Raw genomic sequence first — 19,420 nt, forward strand, 5'->3', positions numbered from 1 at the left:
CGTGTTAAATAACATATCCCAGTAAATTTTTTTCAAACATGTCTTGGGAGGAAAAACCTGTGGCTCTACTGCTGTCCACAGGTGATCTAGGTGCAGTTTTTGGAGCAAGGTTCTTACTTCATTGAGCCATAGAATCTTATGAAAACAATCGGAGCTTACAACATCCATTAGAGCAGCTGCGTAATGATTCAGTTCGGGAGTAGTTTTTACGCGTCTCCAATATAGGAGGGGACGCAGTCTTGCCATGTCCTCTATCTTTTTCCTCCCGAAGTCGTATTGTAGCGGGATCATGGGTGTGCTCTGGGGTACACAAATCGTTCGTCGAAGAAACTTATTTTCTGCGACGACTAGTGGACTCAAGTTTGAGAAGCCCCATAACTCTGATCCATACAAACAAGCTCCCAAAACTTTCATGCTGTAAATCTCCATAACTGGCTGGGTGGGTTTTGTGAATGAAGATTTGTATTTTAGCGCTATTGAACCTGTCAGTTGGTTAAACTCAGCAGTACCTTTCCAACCACCTTTTGGCTTATGTCCAACAAGTTTATAGGCCTAAAATTAGATGGGTCGTCCCTGGCGCCCTTTTTAAAAATAGGGACGACCTCCGCCCCTTTCCAAGATGTGGGGATTGGCGCACCCCTACAGATGGCAATAAGTAGACAGTGGATAAACCTCCTCCATACCGGGATGTCTGATCGCATAAGATCCCCTGGAATGCCATCAGGGCCAGGTGCCTTTTGGGGCAAGATGGTACTAATGGCATACTCCACTTCTTTTATCGTGAAGTCGCACTCCATTGGGGCTGCATCCCTGGCCTTTTGGGTCTCAATGGAAGCCATTTCTCATCCCTGGTCTTCCCTAGCACTATCTAAGATGTTATCACAGGGTTGTTGAGTATGTAATTTAGAAAAATGATTGACCCATGCTTGACTAGTGGTATTGCATGTAATTAAGTCACTATCTGGTCGGTTTCTGGCTCTGATTGTGTCCCAGAAACACCTTGGGTCTTTCTTAGCACTTGCATCTTTTAGGGTGCACCAGAACACTTCTTCCCACTCCTTTTTTGCTCTGGTCAAGGTTCGCTTGTGCTCTTTCCTGGCTTCCTGTATCTTAGATTGGGATTTACCTTTGACAGCCTCAATCAATAGTGATTTGGCATGCCTGCATGCAGATGTATACCAATCATGTTTGCCCCTCGAGCTACGGGATACTGTATTTTTTCCCTCACGCCCCTTTTTTAGGAATATGTCCCCTATGGACCTAAGGGTATTTTCAAAAATAGATGTCACCCTTCCTGTTGCTTGGGATGGGTCAATGGTATCCAGTTCCATTTGGTTAGTCACAAGTATTTCCTTTATTGTTTTAAGTTTGGCTTCATCGGTGGAGATTTTGTTCCACTTTAAACGTCTCCCACAGGTAGAAACAGAGGTTTTGTGGGAATGCTTGGGAGGTTTTCAGCTAATTCATTGGGCCAAGGGTTTGTTAATGTTAGAGAAAGCGAATTGTGATCGCTTTCTACCGTAGGTAAAATTACCATGTCTTGAACAAGTCCCCATAGCTCAAGATCCAACAAGATGTAGTCGATCCTCGAAGTATGGTTAACTCTATTATATGTGGCAGCACCCAGAGGATCTGATGGAGTGCGGCCGTTTGCAGCTCTTAGTCCAAACTCCAATGTCAGAGCATTCAACTGGATCGCACTTTGAGTCCACCTTTTGATCGAGGGAATAGCTAGGGCTGGAATGCCCCTTCTGGTGTCATCCTCACCCATGTCCAGAATGTCATCTGACGATAGTGGCTCATAGGTGCAGTTGAAGTCTCCTGCAACTAGGGTTTGAGCTCCCTTAGTATTTTCCCTTAGTTCTGTTTCAAGGATGGTTACAATTGGGGACATGGACCCATGTTTGGTGCCTCTAACATAGATGTTAAACAAATCAAGTGTTGGCCCCCAGCGCGGACCTTTTAAAGACAGCCCTAAGATGTCTGGAGAGTTAGTCTGTTTAGATTTTATGCAGCAGTTAAGAGAAATGCTAACCCAGGTAAGCAGACCCCCCGAGGGGCGTCCCTTGCCATTTTTCTGTTTTATCGCAGGGACAAAGTATGTGACATAGCCAACCCGATGGAGAGGCTCTATGCTCCAGGTCTCTTGAAACAAGCAGATTTTATGCGCCTGTACCAAAGAGTTCCACTCGGGTGACCCCAATTTCCGATGGATACCTGCTAGGTTCCAGCTGAGGATCCTTAATGCACCCTTAGGGCCATGACTATTATTGTTATTTTTACAGGGAATCAAAGCCTCCCTTGGAGGCTTGAGCACTGGAATAAGTTTAGTCAAAACTTTATTGGATTCTAGTCCGTAAGAAGGGGGAGTACATACAGTTATGTTTTCCATAGGAATGACCCCTTCCATAACTAACCTCTGGTCCAGTGGCAGAATGTTAGTTCCCTTGGGTTTGAGTCAGTCCACCCCATCTAGTGTGCAGAACCTATTCCAATGTGCATACTGATTTAGAGAGGGGTCAGGGTTATGGATACCTTGCCAAGGAGATTGCCATAAGGAGATCCTCTGTTGGAACATTTGCTGGTGCCCTCTACTCATGGGAAATCGATTTCTTGGTGTCTGCCTTTGATGTATAGATGGGTAGAAGTATGAGAGATGTAGGGGGTAGATCTGGGTATTAGTTCCAGAAAACGGTGCATTGCATATGTAATCCACCGCAGCCATATCTCTAAAGTTAACAGTTATTACATCCCCTGCTATTGTTTTAATGCTTCTACCTATCCACTCCCCTCGTCTGACCGTGAGTATTTCTCCAGAGATGTTAGGGGGTAAGGGTCTATTTAACTGTAGCCACTGGGCGCATTTATTCCTAAGTTCAAACTGTGTTTCTTTTTTGCCCTCCCTCAAAGATAGTGCACCGGCTAATACAACCACAAACGGAAGAGCTTCAGACGGAAGATTAATTGTCCTGAAGTGAACCAATTTTGCCTTTTCTGCTTGGTTATCTATTTGTGCAGTGTTCGTAATTGTGTTTTTCTTTAAGTGTTGGCCAGTGGTATTAGTTAAGGGTGTAACCTTTCCCGGTTCAGGACCTTGCTGCGATTGGGCCTGTAAGGTGGTAGGGGCACTAGAGTTCGGGGGCCCAGGGGTTTTCTTCCCAGTCATAATATTATCTTGTTTTGCATCCTTGGGTTTATTGGCTTGGAGTTGGTTAGCTATTATAGCTATTATAGCCTTATCATTTAAGATGTTATTAGCCATACCCCCTTGTGATTCCCCTTTGGATAGTAAACCCTCATTTGCCCCTTGCCTGGTGTTGCCCAACCCTTTGTTGTTCATTAGGGACGTCAATCTGTCAATTTTTGACATGAGTGGTCTAATATGGGCTATGATTGTATCTTCAAGATCTGCCTTGAGATCTGCTACCATATTTGTTACCCAGCAGGGAATTCCTGGTGTTGGAATGGGAATAGGAGCAACTAAATTGTGGTTAGTCAAGCTGTGCAATCCCCCTTTTTTCCCCTTCTTCTTGTGTGCGGGGGCATCACTCACTTTTTTTGGCGTTGGACTGCTTAAGTTTGGATTCTGCCTCTCCCCCTCCCGTACGGTACTCAAGTTTGGTTGAAAGTTGTCTGTGTCCCCAATTAGTTCAATCGGAACCTGGGCGCAAGGGAGCTCAGCAAAGGAAGAAGTGACATTGGGGCTACAGTCTGAGTCATCAGTGGCATTTATAGTAGTTATCAAGGGGTTAGAGGATGCATCTTGCGAATCCAGGGCAGGTATTGTCGGTGGTAGGGACATTCTTCTTTCAGTGCTGGCTATCGCATTTGAAACTGCCCCAACATTATATCAATTGCAGTGAGAGTAGGTACAGATTGGGGGACAGCCGTCTTTAATTTAGAATTTGACCTTAGATTAGGCATCCTGGTGGTTTTGGTGATCTTTCTCATGTTCCTCGAGATCAAACGCAAAGGTAGGCTACCCCTAGAGAGTGGATGGTTTTTATGTGGTGCTGGGGACGGACCGCCTACATACAGTGGATATCAAGTAAATAGTCAAATGGTTTCAAGTCAGTACCTTCTTCACTGTAATGATGTCGTTAGGGGGGTGGCCCAGCCCAGCCTCTTCTGGCCGTAGAGGGCCCGCCCTTTGCCCGGGCTTCGCCCGGCAACCCGCTCGCGTCCCGCTGCGCGGGGGGCTTGTGGATTAAATGCGCCTCCTGGCGCCGTTCTTCAGGTCAGAGGTCGCGCCGCAGCTTAGCCTGCCGGGAGATGTAGTCCCGGAGCGGCGACGCGTGTAGTTTGCCAAAGTTGACTCTTGGCGGTGTCGGCAGAAAATTCCCCACTCGCGTTGCCCCGGCGCTGCAGCCCTTGCTTGCAGGCTGTGTCCGCTATCGCTGATTTGGTCCTCTACTTGCTCAGGTACGGTGTTCCTCCGTACCTTAAATAATATGGCACTTTCTGACAGTAGGTAACCCTAGGAATTCAGCTTGGTTAGTTTTGGTAACTTTGCACAGTGCTACAACGCGACCTTACAGTTTTTGTCTTCTTCGCGCGCTCCATTTGCGTGCTCGGACACGCGATAACGACGTTTTGTACACTTCGCGCTGCCGAACACGCCGAATTTGCAATCTCGCGAGCAATATGTCTCGAGTTGCATAAAACCTTCTCGAAAATGTTGATTCTGTTCATTTTGCTAAAAAAAACTCTCAGATTGTCATGTAGTTGTAGTTTTTGAAGCATGGACCACTAACTGTTTCTGTCATCTATTTACTTTGTTGTTTGAGGGTGGGCTCACCATGTGGTTGGTGGCCATTTTGTGAAAAAAAAAAAGGTAAAAAACACACGAAGAGAAGACCAGGTCTGAGGTGGTGTTGTGTCCAGAGTGACGGAAAAGTGTGTGAAAGGAAGGATTGAGTGCCGCTGGGCCAAAAGAACCATCAGACCACCCATTTGGCGGTATATCATCATATGGGGTTTATTATGGTGGTCGCTCAATGTACCGCCTTTACCATCAAATGACGGTGCAGGAATGTAAAGCGCCACATTTCAGCCCAGTCGTACTCAAAATGTAATCTGGAAATAGTGCAGTGCTATAGAAAAAGTGCTTACTTAAGATTGACTACCTAAACTGAGGAAAATGTGTAGGTGTCAAGATTAAAAGACACGCCTAGTAGTAAGTGAGTGAAACTACATGGTGGCGCTGTGCAAGGTGGTCGACTAGTTTCAGCTAGGAGGAGTGTTGACTCCAGCTTTCATCAGGACCTTTAAGAGAAAATATGCTACTGCCACATAAACAATAAAGGGGTATACACATATGGAAAAGAATGTAATACATTCATATCATACAGTGTACTTTAAAACTCATGTATCACCCCACAGTTTGGAACCTCAGTTTCCAATGACGACAGGAAAGAGATCTTCTCCCCAGCATTGTGTGGGTGACGACCTCACCTCGCCCGGCAACCGCTCGGGAAATTGAGGCCCCGCTCTATCAGTCGGTACCCGACGCTCAATAACGAGCGGAAGGGAAGGCCAGCATTGTCCTTTAGCCATAGGCATGTATTGTCTGTCTTCTCTTTCTTTTCATGTTTTGGGGGTGGCCAGGCCATGTGGTGGTGGCCATTTTGTGTGACCTTCCATCGTGCTTTTGCCATAGGCCTACAAACTTGTGGTCTATTCTGCCAGTAGGCCTAGAGTCCCAGAGGTAGTGAGCGGGGGTGCTTGATGTAGCTGTTTCCCTTTTGTCTGTTGAATTTAACATCATTTGGGGCATGGATGGCATGGGATTGAATTTCCAAATGTGGTGTTTGGGGTGTAGTTAACTTTTTGGGTGTGTGTAAATGCCTTTGTTGTATGTGTTGTTGTTGTGTAACTTTCCAACCTTTTAGCCATGGAGATTTTCTTTTTTGCATCAAGCTGTGATATGGAACAGGCATCCTCCTTTTTCTGGCCATATAGGGATATATAGGCCTGCTTGAGTTTACTGTTTTCTGGGCTTTACCCATGTGCCTGTGATGAGTGCCCATCTGGCTGGGAGCTGTGGTGGTGGTAGTAGTAGTGTGCTGTTTTGTTTTTGCCACATAGGTCTGTGTATCTTTCCTTTGTTCCTGGTGGCTTACTGTTTACATCCCCATTGCTATCTGCTGCAGGACACTGATGCTGCATCCATCCGACATGATGCACAAATTAAGGATAAGCAAGTTTCACTTCCACTACATTTGCATTTTAGTTCTTTGCTATTCTTACTCTTACTGAGTGTACTAATACTACTAGTAATTAACATTAAAGCTAAAGAAATTCCACATTCGACTGATGTTCTCCTGCCTTCTTTGCTTGTAAGTGCACAAAAGACTGAGGAGGAGGTGTCTGTCATCATTCATTGCCCGTTGTACTGCTAGACGGACGTCCTTCTGTTCTACGTCATGTATGGTGTGACTCACCTGACCAGACCTCACTGCAACTTGTGCAACTGAGTGCTGCTGCTGACATCTGAAGAAGATGGGTCCAAAGGAAGCAAGTACCAGGTCCTCCAAGACCAAGAAAGTTCCTGAGAAGAAGAAGGAAGAACAGAAGAAGGAAGTGACACTGAAATCTGGTGTTGACCCCAAAACCTTTCTTGGGAAAAAAAAGTATGCCTTCAGCAGCGGTGTCCGGGGTGCAAGCTGGGGCCAGCACCTCCGCATCAGGTGGCCCATGACACCGACCCAGGCCCAAGCAGATGAGTGTGGAAGAGGTAGCCAGCCTAATGGTGGAAAGCAGTGATACTCAGCCTGACCTAAACTTATCGCTATCTCAAAGTAGTATACTATCATCAACGCAAGAGGGAACAAAGCAGAAAAATGGTGAACAACAACCACCGCCCGCCATAGTAGATGTTCAACAACAACCACCACAACCACCGCCCGCAATAGTAGATGTTCAACAACAACAACCACAACCACCACCCGCAATAGTAGTTGTTCAACAACAACAACCACAACCACCGCCCGTAATAGTAGTTGTTGTTCCTCCCGAAGTCGGGGCAGTTCAGGAAATTGAGCCTTTTGTTTTCAAAATCCCCACCAAGGAAAAGGAGGGTTAGTCCATCGAGTTCTTCGCCAAGCATCCCTTCTGATGATCTAGTTCTCAATTGGGAGCCACAACAATCTGAGCCTGAGAGGGAGAGACATCCCAAGACCAGGCTAGGGAAAAGGAAGGTTCCAGAAAGCCTTACACTTATGGAGGTTGATGTAGAACAGCAGGATAATGATGATGATGACGAGTCAGACCCAGTCATCACAAGCATTACTCCTGGCCCGAGGACATGGAGACCAACATTTTTACCCTATCCAGAATGGCTGCAACTAGTAGGGATGTAGCATGCATACCTCTAACACAGGCAACACCAAAACGACCTCCAGCTTCCTACATCCAGCACAAGCTCCACCTCAGCAGAAGTAGGTAGTGGTACTACTGTGCAGCCACATATTGAAATTCAACACACACCCTCCAGTTCATCCGGCATTGGAAGTGGCACCTCTAGCAGTAGACAAAACTTAAGCTCACCAATGTGGGACTTCTTTACGGTTAGCGCAAATGAGGACAACATTGCTATATGCTCCATTTGTCATTCCTCTGTTAGTCGTGGTAAGCTTGGTACAAACTATGGTACCCGAGGCCAAAAGACCCATTTGAGAAAACACCACGCAATCAAGTGGGAGGATCACCTTCGTAGCATAAAAGCAGGTACCATTAATGTTGGTGGGGAAGTAGTAGAAGGTCCACTCACAGTCGATAAGGAAGAAGAAGAGGGAGACATTCTATCTGGTAGTGGTACACAAAGTACCCCTGTCACCAGCACTTCAGTGGTACAGCCCACATCCTCCACATCAGAAACCTCTCAGTGGCACCAGAGTAAGAGTCAGCCGGAGACACCAAGGAGTACTGGTGCGAAGTCTGCGATGCAAAGTGCTGCGTCGAGCATAACCGAAAGAAATACCAAGCAGGGTACCATTCTTAGCATGTTTAGGCAGGAGGGAAAGTACAAGCGCAACCACCCAATAGCACGTTTGTACAATGCTAAGCTTGCTAAAATGTTAGCACTGGACCTTCTCCCTTTTTCTTTTGTTGAAGGGGTGGGTTTTCTGGAATTTGTGACAACCATCTGCCCAAAATGGAACGTTCCCAGCCGCTACTATTTTGCCAGAGTTGCTGTTCCAGCACTACACCACGACGTTGTGGTAAATAAAATATTACCCTGCCAGAATTTCTAGGCATTAACAAAGTATCATGCATCAAATGAGAGACAGGATCCGTGGTGTCCAAGTTAAAATGGGCTTTATTCCAATAACTCGAGTCAAAGGGAGAATATGTTCCATCACCACTGAGGTTCAGGAAGAGTAATCTAACATTTAATAACAATGAACAGCATATATACATTTTACTCCTTGTACATAGGGAGGAGCGCTCCAGGCAGAGCAAGAAAGAAAGAGATAAGAGCATGTGGGCGTACACTTGATGAGTCATAGGTAGATGATAGGTAGATGTCATAGATGGGTGGGTACTTAGGGGAGGAGTTTGCATGACCAGCTGGAACTCTGCCCTAATTGTGCAACTTGAGCATGGCGTGCAATTGACGTGTAACTGGGAGGAGAGCTGACTTTCGGCCTAGCAGAGACATCTCTTGTGTCAGGGCGAAAAGCACATCTTGTACAATCTGATATGATAGGGGATGTATTGTCTGAAGCAAAAGGTTGTTCACCACTAAGAATCAGAAAAAGCATATATTCCTTCGTTCATTGCATGGGGGCTGAGACAGAGAGTTAGGCCTTATCTGTCGCGAACGGGTTCTGTTTACATTTCCTCACCGGGCAGGGATGCCACTCTGTACAGCAAAACAGATAACTGTTATTCATAACACTGTCTTGGCAGGCTTCTTGCTGACGTGACTGCAGTTCTCAATGTGCCAGGAGTCATGAAGACAATGTTTCAGAAAGTGGTTTCAGGCTCCAACCACAAAAAAAGGGCTCAGTACGATATTTATTTAAAAGTGCACAATGCAAAATGCAAAATACATGGGCCTTCATTTTAGCTTAACGTTTGGGAGACTTTGATGACTTGACTTGCAGGACATGTTTGCAGAGGCCTAGTGATTCAGGCCACTACGAGAAATATGCATGGGTGACATGCACATGAATGTAACATAGGGTGTATGTAGTGGACATTTTTTGGTCAGGCAAAATATCATTTTCCTCAACGTGCTGGAATTGTTTGGAAAAGCCTTACATCAGAGGCCTGTTCATAGTCTCCACCTGACAACAGACATGTGGAACAGTTGCCAAGCCACTGATTACATGTGCATCACTGCACACTGGATCTCTTTTTCAGGTGTTAGAGACAAGCTATCTGCAGTCATTGACACTGTTGAGATTTTTAATGATACTCGCAGACATGCAACTGTAGCCATGTTTGCTATGGAGAAATCTCATACTGCTGCAAACATTTTGGCTGAGTTTAACAGCAAGGTCTTTGAATGGCTGTGACCAGGAGGTCTTAGCATTGGTTTTGTTGCCACCGACAATGGCAGTAATATAGTTAAGGCCATGAAAGATGGTGGCTATTTCAGGTTCCTGTGTTTGGCACACTGCATTAACATTGTTGTTCAAGACTTTCTGAAAAATGAAAGCAAAGTCAACAACTTACTGACCACCTGCAGAAGAATATGCACGCATTTCAACCATTTTTTTAAAGCCCGGAAGCAGCTACGGGTCATTCAAAGTGAGAATAAATTGCCAGTCAAAGCACTCATCCAGGAGGTCCCAACACATTGGAACTCAACTTATTACATGCTTGATTGTCTGTTTGAGCAGTCCATACCACTTAATGTTTATGTCATGACAAGAAGATTAGGGGATCATACTGTTAAAGCCATGACCATTGAGATGTGGCAATGGGACATCATTAAATACCTGACAGAGATGCTGCTTCCTTTTGAGGTCTTCACACGTGCAGTCAGCAGGGAGGACTGTACAATGGGACAAGGTATCCCATTGTTGTACATGCTAGAGCAAGAGCTGAAGGAGGTGTCTGAAACATATGAAGGTGTGGAAGAAAAAATTGACGGATGTTATTTGACGAACGCCTTAGCCGCCCGCTTATCTGACAATACAAGGATTCAAAATAAGATTGTGTCACATCGACATTACATTACTGCCACAATTTTGGATCCATGGTACAAATTATTTGTGAACAGTAATGCAGTAATTTCTTTTTCAGAAGGGGATGTTGCCTAGTACAAAACTTTAATAGCTGAGGAAGCCACTGGTTTAGAAAGCAAACAGCTCTCAATTAGAGGCCTGCCAATGCCAGCCCAGGACAGTGCAAGTACTATAGGGCATCCTCCAGAGTCAAGTTCTTCTTCACAGTATGAGACCAGTGTGTTTGCTTCCCAGCAATCACCAACACTACCAATAACAACAACAGCACCAACAGGATCTGATTCATCAGACACCACCAAAAAAATAGCTGCTTAGTTTCTACAGAAAGGGATGGGTAAGTCCGTTGCTGTCGCAAAGCCAAAAGAGGCCAAGCAAATCGGAGCACCACTGAACATTGAGCGGGTGATGCAGGCCTATCTGTATGACACAACAGAGGTGTTCATGGAGCAAGGCCCATTGGTGTATTGGTATGGGAACAGAAGCCAATGGCCAGTGCTCAGCAGGCTGGCGATAAGGTATCTGGCTTGCCCTGTTGCAAGTGTCTCTTCTGAGCATGTTTTCAGTGCTGCTGGTGCCATGGTAACTGTGAAAAGGACCAGTCTCTCACCCAAAAGCTTGGAGAGGTTAACCATGAGCAAAATGAATTAGCACTTCATACCACCAGACTACAAAATACGTGAATCACAGCAGGAAGAGGAGAGCTAGTCCGAAGACATAACTAATGGGTTACATGACCTACTTCTGTCCGAACCACCAGGGTTTGAGGATGAGCTCCTCTTCCCTGACAACTAGGCTTTCAAATTGTTACTTTTTCCCCTTCCCTTATTTGTGTGTATATCTGTCTTTCTGGTTCAAACTTCAAATCCATCACCACCATATCTTATTTTTATCTACCTATTGGAGGGGCACGTCTGTGCATTTAACTGTCCACTCCACTCCTCAGAGTCCTGCTCCATCTTTCTGACCCGCCCTAAATACATTTCCATCTGGCCATACATTGAATGGAGATGGAGAATAGGACAATAATGTAGCCTCTAACAGTCCCTCCATAACAAGTGAAACGTACGTGACTATAGCCATCTTCTGTTTTGTTTCCAATCTGAAACTCATCACTGTCTTAACGCTACCACTTCTGTCTACAGGCATACACAACTCTTCACTGACAGAACTTGAGCAGGCATCCAAAACTAAAGTAAACTCGTCATCACTTTCAGAAGGCTCTGCAGCATCTGTGATCTGACAGCCAAAGAGAAGAGCAAGACAGGTAGATAAAATTAATGATGCCATGCATTGCATTGGATGCTTGCTGACTCTGAGCAAAAGTGCTGAAAGTAAAACTATACTCGTAGTTTAATAATAACCAAGTACTTGTGACTCAATTGATAGTCAATGTTTCCATGTTGTTTAATAATATCCAATTGTACTCCTACTACTGCAGGTGCAGTCTGGACTTACTTAATCGTACTCACTCACTACAGACTGAGTTGCTGTTGGTCTGTTGGACAACATGTACACGTGCCACACCTGATGATGATGACCACCATACTATATTTGCACGCTGTCAGTCAGTTGGATCTGAGATGATTGATGGAATACGTTCAGGAAGTGGAATACAAGGTAAACACAACCAATCAACAAGAACCACAGCAGACCTAGGCTACATGTGTGTGCAGTGGTGGAGTAGAATAGTGGTATGATTGATGACTGACAATGGCGCATTGATTTACTCAATTGATTTGGAAAATGCTAGGTTGCTGTATATTCCTTTTGTCTGGCTCTTTGAAAAATTAAGGTAAATGGAGTTTGGGTCACGGACTCACGGCCCGGTGTCATGGGCCTGTTCTGTGCTGGCTCTATCTTGTTGTCCTTCTAGATTAATGCTGTGCAACTAGTAGAGTAGAGTTAGACACAATGTATCCAAGCGGCCTCAGTCTGAAAGTCTTCTCGCTCACGAGTCTTGTCTTTTTGCAATACACCGTATTTGATTTTTATTTTTTCATTCAGTTATTTTGTAATACCCCATTTCTTTTTCCATCAACACTTACAGGCCAGCCTTTTACCCAGTGCTATTATACTTGGAGCAACAACTCACACTTACCTTAACAATCCTCATCATCCAGCCAGTGGCAGCCAAGAATGATATTCAGTGTCCATGGAAGGGAGGACCAAGATGAATGACGAGATACAACTACACATTTGGACCTGGACTTTAGTATCATTTTTGTATTTTATTTGATTCCTTTTTCCTCTTCATTTATTTTAAGCTTGTGTGACTTTGTTTGGTAATTGATCCCTAAAACTATTTCTTACTTTTCCTTGCTAGCTTTCAGCCCGTTACAGCAGGTATTAGGGTTTCTCTGAGGGCACACAGCCTAGGTAAATGTCATATTCATATATAAGAAATACTTCCATGTACAGTCGAATTATGTAGTAGTAGTTAAGTACCACTCATTATTATTAACCATCAAATTAAAACTTATCTTCATCATGCATGCATTTCCTTTTTCTACCTTAACTTTTGATTTATTGGGTAGTAGTGGATCATCAATCATCGTCGTCATTGTTTAGCTTTTGTTGTCTCGTACTGTTTTTCTTTGTCAAACATTTCCCCAAACCCCCGTTCCCATCCATTCATCAAAAGCTAAGCCTCTTCCCCCGGGCTGTGTGGTTTTATATTGAGGTGTGATGTGACTAAATTAAATCTACACCAACAATTGATCACACGCTTGCTGGGGCTGATGTGGTGAAAGCAACACTCATTGAATGTTAACGAGGCAGGGCGAGGATCTTCTTCTGCTTGCCCACCCAAGCTCAGTGTATGTAGTGTACAAGGCAATTAATTTTCCAAAAGGACCCACTGAATACATCTAAATAATTGGCGGCATTGTTTGAATTTAATTTTACAGCATTAAAGTTTATGAATCAGGATTCTGTTTTAGTGACTCCTTCAACACAACTTGAACTTGGCAGGCCCTGACATCATTGTTTTCTTTTAGTTTAGCAGTTGCAATATTGTTTTTTTCCAGTCTTATGTACTGTACTTTTCCACTATTCCCGCATTCTCTCTCCGGCAAATGAGTGTCTCTTTGTTTTTGTTTGCAAATGCTAGTGCCAGTGTCTAGTCTACTAGTACCATCACACAACCACAGCATCTTCTCCATTGTCTTAGAAACCATGCAGCCATTGCGGTGCCGAACTTAATCATCATCAATCACAGGTAAGAAGATAAGTTTGCTGGGAGGTATAATGGAGCAGAGGCTGGTAGTACTAATAGAACAAATATAACTCAGTGGGTGGTACCGCATCTATCTCTTTGCATGTTACAAATGTGGCCAATTAATAAATGTGTTTAAATCAAACACTTGCCGCTGCCCTGCATCTGCTAGTAAACATTGTTGTGACATACATTAATTTGTGAAACATTAAGCCCACTACAAAACATTAACATCATATGTGTATGTTTAAAATAAATAACATTTATTCATGTCCATAAAAAAATATCCTCTTATCCCAAACCTCACCAACCCCTCTCCCTAACCCCAACCAATGTCCAAGTCCAAAGAATGTCCCACAAAAACCCCAACACCCAATTCCCACCCACACACAAAAGTATTAAAAAAGGGGCAAATGAACAAGGTCCATTATAATCGGCCGGCTTTAAGGTGTTTGTCCACCAGGATTTTAATGCGCTCCTCTAATTGGTCATCCAGCTTGGCCACCCAGAGGAGAAGTTGTTGCCGAAATGCCCGGCACCTACATTTGCATCCATGATGTGGGGGGTCGGCAGTTGTTGACAAATGCCGGTGGTGGGCGGCTGTCTAACCACGGCGCTGTATTTCTGGAGGCGGGGCCTGGCTGGGGCCCGGGGCATTGGATGAGGCAGCTGGTGCTGCCGCCGCCTCCTCTCCCTCCTCCTCGGCCTGAGTCACCAGCCGGCGGTAGTCTTCCACAATGGCCTGCAGTTTCCTTTGCCGGGCCCTGACTACCAACTCCTTCCGGGATGGTTTTTGGGAAGGAGTATCTATAAAGAAAAAAACAGAATCGTATTCGAAACTCTTAGCAAATCAGTAACACAAAATCAATTCAACAGATAGTGACATAGTAGCACTAGCAAGCGCAGTACATACAATTGTTGGTAACTTTAAGTATCTAATCTATCCTCTTGCTTCTCCTGCCTGTAACATTTGTTGATGTTTTTTTCTGGCATTATACTTGCCCTAGTAATATGGGTGGACTTCTGTACACAGAAGAACACCAGTCTTTTTTGTATCTCCTTTTATATTTTCAAAGTAAGACTCTGCTTCCAATGACAGTCTCCACCTATGATGAATACAATACATCCAGGGGGCATCCATCCATTAAAAGTAAATGTCTATCATTCTTTATTATCACCATAGCCGGTTTCACTTTCACCAACAACCACCATGAGTCCACTCCTTCCTTGCCTTAGCTTTGGGTTTGATACACCGCTGATGATTCTTGCTATCCACTATATCCATCCACCCATATTGTGTTGCCAACACAGGAAGGCAGCTTCTTTCACCTTCCGCCCATCCTTCAATAACCCATGCATCGGATTCCTATCAGCCACCTGCATGCACCTTCCAAAGTATCCTTCTATGGTAGTCTTATTACATCTCTTTCATCCTTCCTCCTTCCACCCTAGTTCACTTCTTTCCCTTTTTGTTCAACACATCCATCAAGGTCATCTGATCTGACTTTTAGTCTTCTCCATAACTTTCACAGCTGAGTTGGAGTCTGATAGAAGAGGTCTTGTTTACTCAACTCATGCTGGTAATGAATGAATGAATGAATACGCATTTATCTAGTGCATGGCTACCCGAGGGCATCCCAGCACATCAAGACACCTAGTCATTCCTCACTGTTCAAGGTTTTCAATGAATTCCTAAAGCTGAGATAGTTAGGTTCCAACCGAATGGAGTCAGGGAGCTGGTTCCAGAGTTTTGCAGCATGTAATGAAAAATGTCGGCCACCCGTTTAATCCTAGGGACTGTCAAAATATTTTTATGGTTCGATCTAAGAGTCCGGGTGATCTGATGGAGTTGAAACATGGGCTGGATCAAGGCCGGTCCGTTGTTGGAAATGGACTTATGAACAGTGCACATGACCTTGAACCAGATCCTTTGCTGTACTGGCAACCAGTGCAACTGATGTAGGGCTGATTTGGCCGAACTCTGCTTAGGGACATCCATTAGCAGCCGTTTAGCACGGATGTGAACAATCTGCAGGATTTTGATAGTTCCCTGAGGGGCGCCCAGATAGACTGCATTCTCGTAATAAAGGCGCGATAAAATAAGTGACTGAACCAGAAGACGCCTACTTTAAAAGGAAGGAGACCAAGGATCTTCCTCAAAAGTCAAATCAGGCCGTAGCAGGTGGCAGCCACCTTACGAGATTGTACAATGAAACTAAGATTAGGATCAAGCCAAACACCGAGACTCTTAATTTGAATTTTTGGGGGCGGGGGCAGGCCAAGACAGCTAGGCCACCAAGGATCTAAATTTACATTGGTAGGTTCCATATCTCCTAACATCATAATTTCGGTTTTGGAGCCATTAAGTTTAAGAAAGGATGAATACATCCATTCAAGTACTTTGGTTAAATAGGAAGTCAGGTTATTGTCATGTGTGTCATGCCGGGAAAGGGAGACCACCAACTGAGTGTCATCGGAGTATGTGAACAACAGGACCCCCCAGGGAAGTACAACCTCAGCCAAGGGACTCATGTAGATATTAAACATGGTGGGGCTTAATGAGGATCCCTGGGGAATGCCGTACTGCAGGGGATCTGTTTTGAAATTGCCTCATCCTCAAACACAGCAAAAGTTCTATCCGTGAGAAAGGACTGCAGCCACTTCAGGGCCATTCCCGATACCCCCACGTCGCTCAGTCTCTGAATCATGATAGAATGATTTACCGTGTTGAAGGCAGTGCTGAGGTCTAATAAAATAATGGCAGCGCAGCATCCAGAATCCACGATTTTCCTAGCATCTTCAACTACGGCAATAAGGGCCGTAACCGTGCCCTGCTTGCATCTAAAGCCCGTCTGGGGAGAATGCAGGGCTTTATTATTCTCAATGAATGTTGATAGTGAAGAATTAACATGCTTTTCAGCCAATTTACCAATACCTGGTAACAGCGAAATGGAACGGTAGTTTGCCCATTCCTCAGAGTCTAAATTAGGTTTCTTTAGAAGTGCCTTTACTCTTGCCTGTTTCCATAACGGAGGGACCAACCCGGCTGCAAGAGAGGAGTTGATTACATCCCGGATAACTGGGGCAACAGTTTCTGAGACCAACTTGAGGATAGGGGGAGGAGTGGCATCAGCCGGGGAGCCAGACTTAAGATTCCCAAGGAGACGTTGCAGAATGGATAGAACAAGCGGAGCAAATTCCATCAATCCTGCATGAAGATTGAATGGGGGCAAGGATAATTTAGGCTCCACATGCTGAAACAACGAATAAATATTGGCAACCTTAGTGGCAAAAAAATGTGCCAACTCACCAGTGAGTTTAGTGGCTCTGAGAGAGGGCCAGGAGAAGTGACCAAGGATTTGAACATTTTGAAAATGTCCCTTGGGGATTTGGCAGCCGAGGCTATCTTCTCCCGATAATAGCTAGATTGTGCAGTTTTTATTTTATTTTTATAAATCCACAACGCAGATTTATATTTGCCCTTACTGAACTCGGAGAAGTCCTTCCTCCATTTCCTTTCAGACTGCTTGCAGGCTTGTTTAAGTGATCTTAATTAAAGAGTGTACCACGCTTTTTTGTTAGTGCCAATGCGATGACACAGATCAGTTTTAGGAAGAGTAAGATCCAGGGAGGACTCCAACCATGTATTAAAAGAGGCATTCGCCATAATAGGATTAGAGATGAATGCTGGAGGAGAAATATTAAGATTCGCTACCCAGTTTTCAACTGGCAGCTTAGACCAAATCCGACTCGATTTTTTTATTTTTAGGACAGGCTGTGCCAGGACAAAAAGGGACCAGCTAAAGGAAAGAAGGACATGGTCTGACCAAGGGACAATAATGGAGTCCGTCAAAATAATATTATCAAGATTGGTGAAGAAATGATCGAGCAGATGACCTGCTATGTGTGTGGGGCCCGTGACAATTTGTTTTAAGTGAAGCACCTCAAGACCTGCCATAAGGTCTTGAGAGGAGGGAATATTAGGTTAATCAAGGTGGATATTGAAATCACCCAAAATAGAGAAATTAGGAGTAAGGCTGGCGCAATCTATAGCGATGTCTGGAAGATCATTGCAGAAATTAGCATGGGTTCCAGGTGGACGATATACGAGAATCCCTGAAAAGGTACAGGTAGGGGAGAAACGAATAGAAAACGAGATGCTCTCACACTCTGAGAGGAGGCAGTTAGTTGACCTGCAGCTATAGCTGTTTTTATAAATAATTGCAATCCCCCCACCCCGACCACTATCCCGATCTTGTCTAATGATGGCGTATCTGGGAGGTAGAGCCTGGACTACATCGGGATCCGAGTCTGCATTTGTCCAGGTTTCTGTTAGAAAGAGCACATCAGGGCATCTTTCTTCTAGAAGCAAGCATAGTTCACTCGCGTGTTTGGGAAGGGAGCAACAGTTAAGAAGTGCTAGAGAATACGACTTTTCTTTCGCAATTTTTAACTGAGGATGTTCAAGAGGTATAAGTTCAAAATTGCAGCGCGGGCAGGGGTTCTGTACTTTTTGGTAATGCTATTGCTAATGCATTGGTAATGCCGAGTAAAGGGTGTCTCCTTCAACCGTTGTATATTGTCCAGTACAACTTCAAGTTCATACTTCCTTAATAAGTCTCAGAGTACAGTGAGGGGAATGTTCCCCTTCCACCTAGTAATGCGAATAAGTAATGAATATAACTTACCACCGCCCACCGCTGATGTTTCCTCCCCCACTGGTGCTACTGCAGGTGCCGCAGCTCCTGTCCCCTCCTGGATGGCAGCATTAGCATCGCCTGCTGGCCCCGTCGGCACTGGTGGTTGGTAGTGGTTGTGCACCTATAAAAACAAGTACACCTTTTTAGATGCCTGCACACCTCCCCCTATTGTACTAGTTTTACTATATTCACCAGGAAGGAAGATTGAAAAACAGTTAAGTACAACATAAATCTTAACTAGTCCAAATTGCGTACTACAGCAGAGTCAGTAGACAGACTTTAGTATTAATTTATTAGATGGTCCCTAGGGTCATCTCATCTCTAGTCTTTGGAAAGTTAGCCTGAGCCATGTAACCATTTTAGATCCATGTCTACTGTTTTGCGCATGTTACCTCGCAGGTTGTTGCACAGTAAGACGCCTTTGAGGCCACATGAGTGTTGCATACAACTGAAGAGGTTGAAAAACTAGGCACGTTTTTGTATGGAGTTTGGTTAGTCCCTATTGCTTATCCATAATGTTACACTTTTTGGCATGACTGCAAAAAGATTGCATAATTGTATCTCATACTGTGTATTGTGCACCATTTTTCTCAGAATAGGCAGATGAGAAGATTGCCTTCTACGAACCAGACATTTGCAGAGCTTTCGAAAGATGCATGTGTAACCAGTATAAATTCAACGATGAGGGGTCTCCCACAATTCCCACAGTTCTCTATCATGCACTAGTTGTACAAATGTATCGTATTTAATCTTCTTTATTTTGCATGGTGGAGCTGGATGTATTTCATGGAACAACTTACAAAGCTTGTTATTAAAAGAATACATTTTTTGAACTTGCACATAGACTCTGTGGTATATTTTGAATGTCTGTGGTGTTGTGGACTCACACGAGTGAGTGAGCGAAAGGGTGTTACTTATGTTCTGGGTTGTGTAATAAAATCATTGGGTATCTATCTTCGTGTAGGGGGTCGGGAGTGGTAAAAATGACTATGACTGAGAGACTATAGGTAGTCGATCAGTGAATTGTGGGGTTTTCTCAGTTCTGTGACTGGGTGTAAGTAAGGTCCAACCTCCCTATCACCAACATCCTATTTTCTTGTGCATAGTTCTGTATGTGGCTGTGAAGAAAATACCCACAACAGTAGTAGTAGTATAGTAACCTATCAAAAATTACTAGACAAACATCTGGTTGCGCATTTTGTCGGTGGGAACTGCCAAAGCCTAGAGATTACTGAGGACAACGCAAAAGACAGGAGTGGACCCAGTGGCTACAGCTATTTTATGACAGCTTTATTGAAAAGAATACC

At 44.4% G+C, this 19,420-nt stretch overlaps 1 protein-coding gene across 4 annotated transcripts in view; it reads right to left on the reverse strand.

Annotated features, from left to right (window-relative positions):
* The window catches only part of LOC144819187 (uncharacterized), a 203,515-nt gene that overhangs the window by 70,720 nt on the left and 113,375 nt on the right, over nucleotides 1-19,420 (reverse strand). For 3 of the 4 annotated variants that reach the window (XM_078677161.1, XM_078677162.1, XM_078677163.1), the window contains 2 exons: nucleotides 18,102-18,234; nucleotides 13,792-14,220 (listed from right to left, as the gene is read on the reverse strand). The exons of the other annotated variant lie outside the window; for it this stretch is intronic. In XM_078677161.1, coding sequence (XP_078533287.1) covers nucleotides 14,018-14,220; nucleotides 18,102-18,234 — 336 coding nt within the window. In that variant the 3' untranslated portion in view covers nucleotides 13,792-14,017. Of the gene's footprint in view, nucleotides 1-13,791; nucleotides 14,221-18,101; nucleotides 18,235-19,420 lie in introns of those variants that run through there. 4 annotated transcript variants of the gene reach the window in all.

Source organism: Lissotriton helveticus, chromosome 2_1, assembly GCF_964261635.1.
Source record: "Lissotriton helveticus chromosome 2_1, aLisHel1.1, whole genome shotgun sequence".
In the NCBI taxonomy this organism is placed as follows: Eukaryota; Metazoa; Chordata; class Amphibia; order Caudata; family Salamandridae; genus Lissotriton; species Lissotriton helveticus.